Genomic DNA, 13,374 nt, shown 5'->3' on the forward strand with positions numbered 1-13,374 from the left:
CTATAAATAGCCTAAAAATCTTAATAATAATAATTACGCTTCACAGCAAGAAGAAATGTACCATATGTACCCGCACAAAGTCGATATTGTGTTGCCTACCGTTCGACTCAATGGCTAGGGTTGTAACTACCTTTAATAATTATTACCAAACTAATAAACCGAGTGATGCGAAATAACCATAATTCTTTAAGAGTTTGATAAAATGATCAGGCAGGTATTTTCTTTAATCCTTCTCTGAATTATCGGTTACTAAATTGTATCGTTGAAATTATTCTTAATCGCGTAAATTTAATAAATAATCATATGGAAAACACTTTTCATTTGTTTTTTTACTTTCACGCCCAACTACTAAATACAATAATTACGTTGTTTCGGTATTTTGACGAGAAAACGCAGGAAACATCCGTTGTATCATTTTAGATTGTATATTTTGTATCTGTAGAATTGAAATCAAAGCTATGTATATGTTGTCTCCATTCTTTTCTTATCGGATTGTTGATCCCAATGCGAATGCGTCACTTAAATTTTATAAAAGACAATTAAGAACATCAAAAATAAAGTGATACGTAAATATTTCACAGTGCAATATATTATGTAATTAATAATAATTATATATTTATGAAAAAATAATTACATCAGATTTAATAATCGCAATTGTTTTGAATGTACATATGAATAAATGATTACATCATAATAGTAATAATCACAATTGTTTTATTTCCCATTTGTTGCAACCCTAGCATATTTTCATGTAGCAGCAGAAGTACCTACACTGGCGGCGCGGCGGCATCGTGCGACATCAAAGGCATTGCCTTACTAGGTAAGTTTATAATGATTAACTCTTTAATAATTATTTTTGACTTTACTCATTTCTTTTATTATATAATTTACGTTTTACTTTTACAGAATCCGATTCAATGGATTATGAAGACGAGTCACACAACGCCATACGATAGTGATGATGAATGAACATTTCAATAAATGCATGCGTGTTTTTTTATGTTGTTTTGTAATTGTTAATTGTTTCTTAAATAAAGAAATAAACTAAATATTTAAATGATGATTTGTTATTTGCAACACAACTTTATATTTGAGATTCTTTACAAATGTATTTAGTTTTGTATCATCAAATTTATAAATTTTATTCCATAGTTTTCAAAATTAAATGTAAATGACCATAAAAACATTAATAAAGTAAATCATTGATGTAAGGTCAGGGAACGTCATACAAATATACATCTGACCATGTAGAAGCTAAGTCTTGTTGACTGCTGAAGTCTGTAAAGTTTTGTTGTCTGCTGAAGTCTGTACGCAATGAAAATGTCTGCCGTTTCGAAAATAAGTTTTTAAGACCCTAATAAATAAAATATATGAATGGCAGATCTGGTCAAATACTTTCAAAATTGTATTTTTTTCAGCACTTTCATAAGTGTCTGCCAGAATGTTATCCGCGTGATAATGGTCTGCCATTGTTATTTTCCGATAGTAATAATAATCTATTTTCAAATATCAAAATGGCAGACGTGGTCAAATGGTTTCAAAGTTCGCCAAAAATTTCCACCTGTCTTACCTAAGCGCGCGGCTCGTCCACCACTCTGGGCTTAGTGACTCCTCATCTCATGTATAGTAGGTATAGAGGAATCAACACACAAAAATCCAGGTCTGGTCAAATACATACAGGTAGCTTTGCGCTAGCTCTCTAGCTAGTAGGATATAGGAAAAAATGATTCAGGTACAACTTGTAGATAATTTTATGGCCTTTCAACTTTTCCTTGAAAGTTTTTCTCTAACATGTACCGTTTTTGAGATTTAAGCGAAAAATGAAAAAATGGACCCATTTCCCCCCTCCCCCCACTCCGGGGCTCCTCATAGTGGCCCGGAGTTTTAGTATGTTTATTACCTAGGGACTCTTGACATGTTTCCGAAGAAACATCTTACGTTACTAACTCACGCACTCTAGACCCCCCTTGGAGGGACTCATTCAGTGGACTAATTAAGATTTAATAATTAATTTACACGCGAAATCGTATTTTTTTTACAGAACTTTTATTATTGTTTATTTGTCTACTCATAATTTTAGCCGCGAATCTCGAGATGAGTCTTCATTTGTTTTGGTTTTATTTCCTTTCAGATGTCACTTCCCACCTGCCTTATGAGAAACTATAAGCTCTGCCATAGCTGTGCTCTGCATGAAGTGCATTGCTGTTCGTTGTAAAACATGCATTTATCAGCGACTGAAATTTTAACATACATTGCTCCTTATATTAAGCTCTCAAATAAAAACAATAGTGACAAACGAACATAAGAAGCAATGTACGTAAAACAATTGTTATCAGTCGCTGATGAAAGTATACATATTATGTACGTTAACTCCCACGCTGTTATGTTACTTGCGACTGATTTAAAAATGGAAAAAGAAAAAAAAAAGAAATTCTAGCAACACCTTTTGTTGCCAGTAACATAATTTTCCACCGAGCATGGAAAGTCTACTAACAGTATTTAATTGTATGGGACAGATAATATTATTTTATCGTCTGCCATATCTTGAAGTATTTCGAGTATTTATAGATTATTGCATTATTCATTATTAAAATTCAAACAATTGATAACAATTTTCCAGCTATTATTATTTTATTATCATTGAGTCACTTTTGGCATGCCTTTGACAATTCCCTGAGTATTAATTTTTGGGGAACTTATTATTATATTTAAACAGAATACAGCTTTAATAAAAATATAGACATAAATGTAAAGATTCATTTTTATACTCTTTTGACTGTCCCTCCATAATATATATATTTATTTCTATAGTATTTATAACACATTTTCTAATAAAAGAAATACAATTAATTTCATTCAATTTATAAGAAGAACAAAAATATAACCATTATGAAAACTAACTCTTTTCACAAGGCTTTAAATACTTGACAAAGCTTTTATTGCTGCCAAATATTTATTTTGCTTCGACAAGTACCTAAGTGAATAATTTTTTAATATTCTATAAAATCCAATGTCATAATAAAAAAAGAAAAATAATTAGAATTTCGGTGCTCGGTTATTTGAACCCTTCGTTAAGTAAGATAATTTTAGTTCTAGATAAATTTTAATAAATTTACGGTTATTGAGTAGTCCGAAATTAAAGACCATAAATAATAATAATATATTGAGCGCTTGTAATTATGTAAATTTTACGCTTTACTAAAACATATTCGGACTAATCATTGCCATATAGGACTTGTACCCTTTTTTGTACTTATTGCCTAGATTTCGGACCGCGGGTTGGCAACACTTTCTTTCATTATCTATATTCTATGGTCAAATATTATCCAGTTATATTTTTTAAAAGTAAAAAAGTCCCGTTCTATATTTGAAATTTCGAATGTTTGCATGATTTGCATGCGAATGAATTTCGTTTAAATACTTTCTTTTTAATTATAGCTCTGGTTAAATAAATGATAAGTTTGTTTTTAATAATTGCCTCCCTTCGGTACCCACCATAATATTAAATGTTAGTGTTAATGTTAGAGAATAAAATTATTGTTTATTTCTGTGATTATATTATTTCTTTTTATGTTTTTTTGTTACGTACTTTGAAGGATGTAATCCCTTAGTTGAGCTAGTATTGTATCGAAAATGAAAACGAAATATTGAATACAGGTTTGTTAAATTGTTGGGCATTTATTTTCTGTACCGGTGTTTTACCGAATTTATTATTTTGCCAAAGACAGGCTTTTCGATCGATGTATCTAGGCAAAATAATGCTTTGTATGTAGCCGTCTTGTAAAGAAATTATTTTTTATTAGTTAAGTTTTATATTCAGCTTGATTTAAATAATATATATTGCTTAAATTAAAGTTATCGATGTCTTTTGTAATATTAGGTATAAGTCATTGTCAGCAATTTTATTATTTTGTTATTTTAGTCCTACTTTTGCGGTTTCACTAATAAATGTCATTCTGTCTATTTAATCTTTTATTGAACGTTATTTTTGGATAATCGTAAGGTAAGTATGAAGTTATTTGGTTTTTTTATTATTGAGTTTGCTAGCATGTGTATCTAATGTGTATGTTTGTTCGTAACAAGTCATTATCACTAATTAATTTTGCTTGTATGCACTGCGTATTAATGAACACTTTAGGAATCATATTCATTAGTATGTACACTAACTAACGTAAATTTCCATGACATGTTAGAGATATAAATCTTGTCTGTTTTATTATGTGTTTTAAAATAAGCGGGGTTTTTAAGTAAATACGATAGCATTTTTAGGGTGGTGGTCGTCATGCATATTTCAAAAACTACCCATGTTTTTTGTATTTTTACTTATAACTAATTATTTCTTTTTGTAGTTCTACTATTGTCTGTATAATATAATAACAAACAATTGAAAATTACTTAAGGTGTTGCTTACTTATTTTTATGAGGGTTTTTGCTTCATTGAGAACGATAAAAAATATTAAAGAATAATCATGCTAAAAGTAGTGTGACCCACATATCGAATAATGACCCCATAGTTTATTAACAACTTCTAAAATACCTTGAGTGTGTTAGTAATTTCAATTAACGGTGGTGGTTTAAAGATTTTTTGGTGGTGGTATCATTTAATATTTTCTTATTATCTAGTGATGCGTGGTACCGGCGTGGGTAAGCGCAATGGTGAGGAAGGAGCAGCTTTAGCCCCAAGGCCCCCGCCACAGCGCGTAGCTACCATCAGCCAAGCAGCAAATTACCACGAAAAAACCACTTTACTAAGCTCTGACGACGAGTTTCAGTGAACTATCGTTTATTTCTCCTTTAGGCGAACGGGATCAATGTCTCTTCGACGGGTTTAAAGTCTAGTTTACAACTTATTGGTTATACTTTTCCATTTCTCGATGTCATTGCATTAAGCGCTTGGATAGGCATTTATGTGATACCTTTATGTTAGTTGTTGATCGTTGTTTTCGTTTAGACTTCACCTAAAGTAATATATTAAATAGGCACTTATAAATCCGGCACAAATAATATTTTTAATAAATGTTATTGGATTGTCGTATTTAGATGTTATAAGGGAACGATCACAGACGACTCTGGCGTGAATATATTTAAATATCGCTGTAAGTTAATAAATAACGATATGTATAAATAATATTTTATCCATAGATATTATAGATCATAAATATTTTGGTAGATTACTTTAATTTCGTCTCTATTTCTATGATGATATTTAAAATAAACAATACATTTAAATAATGGCACGTAGTTGCAAAAGAAAATGTTTTAAAAGTTAGATTACCCTGATTCTTTAAGTAATCGATAGAAATAAAATGTGTACAGATAAAAAAGATGTGACATGCAATGGGTTGCCATAAAATAATTTGAAATAATAATGAATATCATATTTGCTGTATATAAACTAAATAGTAATATATTTTTTTAAAGGAGTAACCTTGCACTTCTGTTATAGGTAGTTGAATTATAAGAGGTTCGCTTCAAAACAACACTGCATTGCTTCGCCGTCCAATTTTAATACTTTCCATTTCCGGTTTTTGAATCTATTTTTAAATGTGGTAATAATAGAAATTAATAAAACATTTTCTTCAGGTCTTTAAGAATTTTTTTGAATGTTCCAAATCTTTATTACCTATATTTATTGTAATTAAGGTTATCTATGATGCATGATACTTATGATACAAAATTGCACATTTGCCTACTAATTGTAGCTGTAAGTAGGGAATTATAATATCTTTAATTAATGTGCGATTCCGAATAAACTGACGTCATAGGGCTTTGTGTAATTGCTGTTTTTATTTCATTGTAGTAGTTATTTGTCAATGTGTATGTGCCCCGGTTATATCTTTGGGAATCGTTAATATGTATTTATTGTAAATAAAACAAATAGATTTGTTATTTAACAAACTAGATAGTTTAAATGCTTTCTAGATTTTTTTATCCCATATATTTCTAAAGACGCTATGTTATTTTTCATCTGTAAGAGTCAATTAATAAATTTGACTAACATCGTAAACATAAAAAATGTTTATCTAATGGTAGTTCTTAAGGATTTCCCTTCGTTTGAAAAAGGAAATTATTTTTGTAACAGAAATAGTAAAGTTTTATTTCATGACAAGTATAAGATTATAATTAATGTTAGTTAATATAAAATATGTTTTAGCCCGAGTTTTTAAGAGTATAAATACATGATATTTAATTAAAATATATATTTTCGTTTTATTTCTGAATATCCCTCTCCTTATACAGAATACACAATTATGTTTAATGGTGTTCACGAACTTCTATACAATTTAAATAATATGTAATCTTGCTGTGACACACCTCTTTATAACACCTAGATTCTCATAAATTGATAATAATTATTAAAGGAAAGAAACTGGAGAAAATTTTTATTCATAGGTACAAAAATAGTTAAATATTGGCATACTAAACTATTCGCAAAAATAACTAGCGCCTTTTTTCTACACTTACGAATACCATAGTATAAAGAGAACAAGTAGCCCGACTCCCGGCGTTTAGGAGCGCACGACACCTATTCGTATAGGAGCTACCAACGTTGACAAGTGAGAATTTTAGTATAGTTGGTTCTTTGATATACTGTTCCTCTTGCTATTTCGGTTAGAGTCCGGGCTGTCTGGCTGGTCGCAGTGGTTGCGTTTAGTAGTGCGCATCGTATCTGCACACGATAATTTCCTTAATTTTAAGTCATTTTTTAACGCGTAATTTTTAATCTTTTGCCTTTAGATAGATCCATCAGACATATTTTTTTTATTGCAAGACGTTTTTTTCGTTGTTAAATAGGTGCCAGACGCAATTTTTAATTTCGTTTTTATAAAAAATTCAAATTATTTTAGAATGTCTGTAAATTTCATATTATGTTCTTCAAACATAATATAATCTAAAATTAATTAGCCAGACGCTAATTCGATTGTTAAGTATTAAAAAATGAGTATAAATAAAAAAAAGTAATGAAGCATGCAGCTCATCAGCTAGTGTATTTTAATTATGCGACAGGAAATAATTGCAAGAATACAATATTATTTACACTTGTTCTTATAAATTAAAAAGTTAAAATGAAAAAAAAAAACATAAAAGTGAAAAATAAATTAAAGTTACCATACATTAAAAAGAATGGAATAAAATCTATATCAATGAAGGTTAAACAATTACATTGTTAAATTTAAAAAGCCATCTTCATAATCATCATCATCATCATCTTCCCTCTCACTGTCAGAATTATTTATGTTATCGTCTAAGCCGTCTAAGGAATTGTTATTGTTTTCCAATATTCCATTATCTGTAACAAAAAAATAATAATTCATTTATTCAAAGTAAAAAGATTTGTTCGTTATAATACCTATAATAATTTAGTTTTTCTTGATTAATGTTCTATTCAATACTTACTTTGAATAATAACATCTACAACTGTGGAAGGTGATTGCTCTTCCTCAAACCAAACAAAATCGTATTTATCTTTGTTGATGGTCCAACCAGAAGCAACTGGAGATAAAGCTGTCGGTTGTTTTTGGTGTGCATTTCTCCATAGCTTAGTCACATAGCGAACCCTTAATAAATGTTGAAGCAATTCAGCTTTACAGGGTGGTAAACTGGAAGAGTCGAAGTTTCGAAATTTTTTTGCAAAGTTTTCTTCAGATTTTTTACACTTGAAAGTATCTACTTGAAAACAGATGAAATCGAACATCATTAAAAACTCGAAAAAAAAAAAAAAAAAACGAAAACTCCTACAACTCACACCTCTTTTGCTCATAAATTCTTCTCTTTCCTGGTTCCTTACTTATTTAATAAAATCAACATTAAATTAAATATTCTTAAAATGATTAGATGGAAATTAAAAAAGTCCCAGAGTTTTTGAAATTGGAAGCGAGACATCTAGAAAATTAGTTTCAATATTGATGTACACAACACACACACACACACACACACACACACCAAACACGACACACACAAGTGAACACACACACACTCGCATATTTAAGTTTGTATTGAATTTAACTAAAGTAGTTAGCATGAATTTATATAGGTATACTAGCGGTCCGCCCCGGCTTCACCCGTGGTACCTACATGTTTAAACTATCCTATCTCTCAAGTTGGATCGAACTGCACATGGTGTGCGAATTTTATTATAATTAATCGGTTAAATGGTTTAGGAGTCCATTGAGGACAAACATTGTGACACGAGATTTATATATATATTTTAGTATCAGCATCGCATCTGTGCGAAGCCAGGGCGGGTCGCTAGTTGAGTAATAAAAAAAATTGTTTTGTATAGAAGATTGTTGATGTACCCTAATAGTTTATTTTTTAACCTAAGGAATAAAATGTACCAATGGAAGATACTTGTTCCCACAACACAGGGAATCCTAGAGTAGGAACAATTCAATTTCTATGCATTTTATATTTTCGAAAAAAAAAAGTTATTGTTTATTGTCATTTAATTTTCGCGGCCGACCCTTTCTATCTCTCTTGCACTTTAAACTATCTCTCCATATACACAATCATCAAATTGTTATACTTACCTACTTTCACTACGTTTTTATTTGTACATATTTAATACTTAACAATCGAATTAGCGTCTGGCTAATTAATTTTAGATTATATTATGTTTGAAGAACATAATATGAAATTTACAGACATTCTAAAATAATTTGAATTTTTTATAAAAACGAAATTAAAAATTGCGTCTGGCACCTATTTTACAACGAAAAAAACGTCTTGCAATAAAAAAATTATGATTGATGGATCTATCTAAAGGCAAAAGTTTAAAAATTACGCGTTAAAAAATGACTTTAAATTAAGGATAATTTCCTGTGCAGATAAGATGCGCACTACTGAACGCAACCACTCCGGCCAGCCAGACAGCGCGGACTCTAACCGAAATAGCTAGAGGAACAATATATCAAAAAACCAGCTATAATACTAAAATTACTTTTTTTTCAACGTTAATAGCTCCCGTACCATATTTTCACGAGACGCAGTGTTTTCAACTTTTCACTTGTCATATTGATATTTTAAATATTTTTTAAGTAATACAAACACCGACCGCTCACAGCAATGGCGCGGCCCTCACGAGAACGGTCCATGAGAAAGAACGGCGGCGCACATGAACATGATATTATTATTTATTACATATCATATTATGATTATTGCTACATACACTATATACATTGCTTAACGTGTAACAATAAGGTTATCCTTTACGTTATGCATTTATCAGTTCAGCGACTACTTCACACACTACCGTCAAATGTTTTTGATTAAGCAACATTATAGGAATGTCGTAAGTCGTTGCCAACTGGCAAAGGTTGGTCACAGGTTGGATGAAATAAAACACAAAGTTATCATAAGTTTTTTATTAAAAATATATACAATTGCATAATTAATAAGGAATAAATATAATTATTATAGTAACATATCGTGTTATTGCTTTATTTCCATATGTGTAGGTACGTGATCATTTTTTTAAATAATATTTTATCTAATTACGTTATGATAATCTTATGAATTAATAACAATGATTCAATCGTAACACAGTAACATTTGTTTGTGTATATTTATATTTTATTTAACATGTACATATAATTTAAAAAATGGACAAAAATAGTGCTTTAATAACCTTCTCAAAATATGTAGGTACTGCTATTTTTGCTACACTTTGATCAACAGATTTACATGGAAATTATTAGAAAATTATAATTTGACGAATGACGAGATGTTTATGTGATTCCACCACATAAAAAGTATGGTCACAAGGTCAATCTTTTTGTCATACTAGTAGGTACTAATTATATTTTGAGAAGAAAACATTGAATAGGTAATTCAACAAGTAGGTTCAGATTTCGATTATGATTATGAGAGATGTGAATTTCTATTTTATTTATTAGTTCTACTAACTACATGAACGTCTTAACTTTAAATCGTAACCAAGCCACGTGGGATGGATTCGTATTTATATATCCTACGACATTTCCCATAAATATACTCTGTGGTGCAGGTAATAACCATCCATAGCCTATAGTATAGAATAGGTACATAATTAAATTTTTATACAAAAAAAACAGTTTCGATTGGTATAAGTACATCGTAGAAAAACAAACATCATGTTTCTAGAAGTAATAGGTAGGTAGGTACTTATATTTCTTTTTTTTACTTCGGAACTAGGTACGTATACCAATCAATTATTTTCATATCAGAACCGCATCACAGAATAATTTGTGAGATTAAACATGAGATTATACTCTACTCATTAAGAGACAAGCTAGAAATAGGAAATGTAAGAACTAGCGGTTGTGGTTGGTTACATTCTTATATAAATTAATATCTACGCCGAACTCTAAAGCATAATGAAGTCTATTCACAACGGTTTTAAACCGTCCAAGAAAGACACTGTGCGCACAATGTAAAGGCATCTAAATCACCATTGTCCTTATATTATTATAACCTAAATTATTATATTTAGAGAGAGAGAGGGGAAAGATATGCAAATTCACAACTTATTATTCTTTGTCACAACTTTAGGAGGTACACGCTCACTCCACAGAATAAGGGTGCAGAATATTATAAAACTATTGCAACAATATTTCCACAGATGATATAATATTCTACTGCCATACGTCTTCTATTTCAATTTGATTGAGACAGGGATGCAACATATTACATAATTATTATAATGCATAGACTAACCTGTCTACCTTTCAGTGTACAATAATTTACACCAATAAGGCCAAGTCCAGAAATCGTTTAAAGGCAAGGATTACCTTTTGTTGTTCAGACAATTATCATTATAAAATGGTAACTAACTTTATTGGTAATCAATACAAATCCTTTGTAATTTACCTTTATGAAAATTATAAAAATATTTATTTGATGGAACATTTTTCGTTGTTTAATCTGTGGTATAAATTACATTACATCGTTCACTGGCTGTGGTACAAATTACATTACATATTTCTACGAATAGAGAAAAAGTGCTAAGCAATAAATAATGTATTGCTTGTTTAAATCTACCAATAGCTTAGAGATACGCGCCAAATATCGACCTACTGTTTGAGCAAAGACATACTTAATAGTAGTTTTTGTGTTTAATCCATAATCAAAATACATATAACAGTTTGTCTAATAGAGCATGACACCAATTATATTTCATAATAATTGAACTGTCTATACTCTATACAGTATACAGAGTGTTTTTAATTTATGTATTTCATCGTGCCCCGTGTCTTTTTAAAACAGTCTGTTATCTAATCTCTAAAATAATAAATTTTCAAAAGTTCTTAAGTAAAATGTCTTTAAGTAATTTCTTAAAATCTTTAAAGAGATCTTTATATCTTTACTTTTTAGTTTAACTTAGTATCATGCTGCATTACACAAACTATGTTCGTTTAGTTCGCGCCAAAACTGTTAAGTATGTATTATCTAGTAGGTATTAAATTATCTACGGTAATATTATCCTGTCCCAAATATGTAGTAGACGTATAAAAATACCATTTATTTTACATTATTACATCAGAAATAATAACATCGAAAGAAGAACAATGTTAATTTAGAATTGATGGTAGTTTTGGCGCCAACTTTTAAATCGTCATCATATAAATAAGTAATCATTTAACATATGTGCTGCTAATTATAGTTATTTTACAGATTAAATAGAAGTAGGAATTGGAAAGATTGAAATAGTTAGTAGAGAATATTAATTAGAAATAGCTATTTAGAATTTACCTTTATTTACCTACAAAAATCTTGGACAATTTTATTGTAACGAGATTTTTTGCGCAAAGACTTTTTATTATTTACACATTCGAATTCAACTTTCTATTAAATTCAATATATTAATTTGATCTTAAGATTTTAGAAAACGATTCGTTTCAATCCCCTATTCAATTCCCTAACTGACATTGGGTAGGCAACGCAGTAAGGAAAATAACTTACTTTATTAGTGTTTTAATTGTTTTGCAAATGTTTGATTACGAATATACCTAGGTAATAAATGGTAAAGTAACTAGATTAGGAACATAGATAAATACGATATGCAATTCATACAAAATCAAATAAATCTAAGCAGTTTATAGTTACTTTATAGTTTACATTGTTCTTAAACGTTTGTTTACTTCTATGTTAAACCCACTTTACCATTTTAATTTTTTATTCGCGGATTAATTCCTTAATGGGCTTGTAAATCAGCTTCCTTGATAACACAATCGCGAAATATAATAAGTATTTATATTTAAGATAGTTAACACGTTGTCAAACCCGGGACCTCTTACGTTTAAAATAGTTCATGTTTGTTCATAATAGAACCACTCAAATTACCAACTGGGTTTTCTAGAAGACGTGAGATTTCATCTCTCAATAGTCAATAGGTATTTTATGTTTCATAAAGTTACTACGAATTTCACTTTTTTAGAAGTGAATATAACAAAGTATATTTTGGATACCATACATTTTAGACATTGTCCACATTGCTCCATTCATTTTTAACCTAGTCAGCCATCGATAAATTCTTCATACATACCTACGATTAAGAATTGTGCATCAATTGAGATTACTATTCATCAAGTAATATTAATCGCTTTACAATTTTATTTACAAACTAGGAAAACAACGGCCGGTTTTTGAATTGAGAATTTGACGTAAACAGCGTATCAAAGTTGGCATCAAATCATGTTTAAACGCTGCTTAAATATATTTTAAGCTATTGCATAGCTTCTATCGCGGGCCTCGAGCGCGGGGACCGAATCCAGAAATCCCGTAACGAAAAAACCTCACGCTCCCCACTCCGACGGACACGGAGGTGTGGCTTGAAGGCATAGCATGCAATAGCTTTACCGCGGCAGTCCCCGAGTGCCACACGTCTTTTTTTTATATGAAGCATAAGCTTTAACCTTAACCAAATCAATTCTCAAATCAATAACCGGCCTATGATCGCTTTCCAATAATGGCATAAAGATAATTATGACAAGAAAGTATCTACAAGCTACTGTAATGGCCGGATGAGTCGTGCGTGCGGTGCGGTGCTACGAACACCTCTGTAATGCTCGGGATCTGAAAATTGGGAATATTGAATTAATTTAAAGACACTATTTATTTAGAAATTAAAGACTTTTTAACGGATTTTAACACTTTACATCGAGCGTGGTCACGTGTCTCCCCGTGACCACGCTCGCTGTAAAGTGTTCGAAACGTCGGGAAAATAATAGAATGAATATATCGCGTTAAAAATCCGTTAAAAAGTCTTTAATTTCTAAATGTATAATACTCGCGTAAAATCAAACATTAGAAGACACTATTTATCTTTATATTTTATTGAAAACCCTAAGTTGTTTTTAAAGGTATTGACAAGTTGGGTAACACAAAAGTCAGGTA

The 13,374-nt window shown here is 30.2% G+C and overlaps 2 protein-coding genes and 1 long non-coding RNA gene across 5 annotated transcripts in view; 1 reads left to right on the top strand and 2 right to left on the bottom strand.

The window, feature by feature from the left end:
* The window catches only part of Tmep (Transmembrane endosomal protein), a 29,631-nt gene extending 24,841 nt beyond the window's left edge, over nucleotides 1-4,790 (top strand). The window contains exon 8 of one of the 2 annotated variants that reach the window (XM_089701408.1): nucleotides 4,624-4,790. In XM_089701408.1, coding sequence (XP_089557534.1) covers nucleotides 4,624-4,775 — 152 coding nt within the window. In that variant the 3' untranslated portion in view covers nucleotides 4,776-4,790. Of the gene's footprint in view, nucleotides 1-2,131; nucleotides 3,964-4,623 lie in introns of those variants that run through there. The other variant, XM_089701406.1, reaches the window with a different exon arrangement.
* Nucleotides 4,791-9,350: 4,560 nt separating this feature from the next.
* Nucleotides 9,351-13,374, bottom strand: part of LOC149483913 (uncharacterized) — a 227,323-nt gene continuing 223,299 nt past the window's right edge. The window contains exon 2 of the long non-coding RNA XR_016316368.1: nucleotides 9,351-12,714. This is a non-coding gene — a long non-coding RNA (uncharacterized LOC149483913). The remainder of the gene's footprint in view (nucleotides 12,715-13,374) is intronic.
* The window catches only part of LOC149483914 (dual specificity protein phosphatase 22-like), a 30,428-nt gene continuing 28,704 nt past the window's right edge, over nucleotides 11,651-13,374 (bottom strand). For both annotated transcript variants that reach the window (XM_089701470.1, XM_089701469.1), the window contains one exon: nucleotides 11,651-13,053. In XM_089701470.1, coding sequence (XP_089557596.1) covers nucleotides 13,026-13,053 — 28 coding nt within the window. In that variant the 3' untranslated portion in view covers nucleotides 11,651-13,025. The remainder of the gene's footprint in view (nucleotides 13,054-13,374) is intronic.

Source organism: Colias philodice, chromosome 12 (assembly GCF_061535455.1).
Source record: "Colias philodice isolate Cphi_HAF_F1 chromosome 12, ilColPhil1 Martin Lab GWU primary, whole genome shotgun sequence".
In the NCBI taxonomy this organism is placed as follows: Eukaryota; Metazoa; Arthropoda; class Insecta; order Lepidoptera; family Pieridae; genus Colias; species Colias philodice.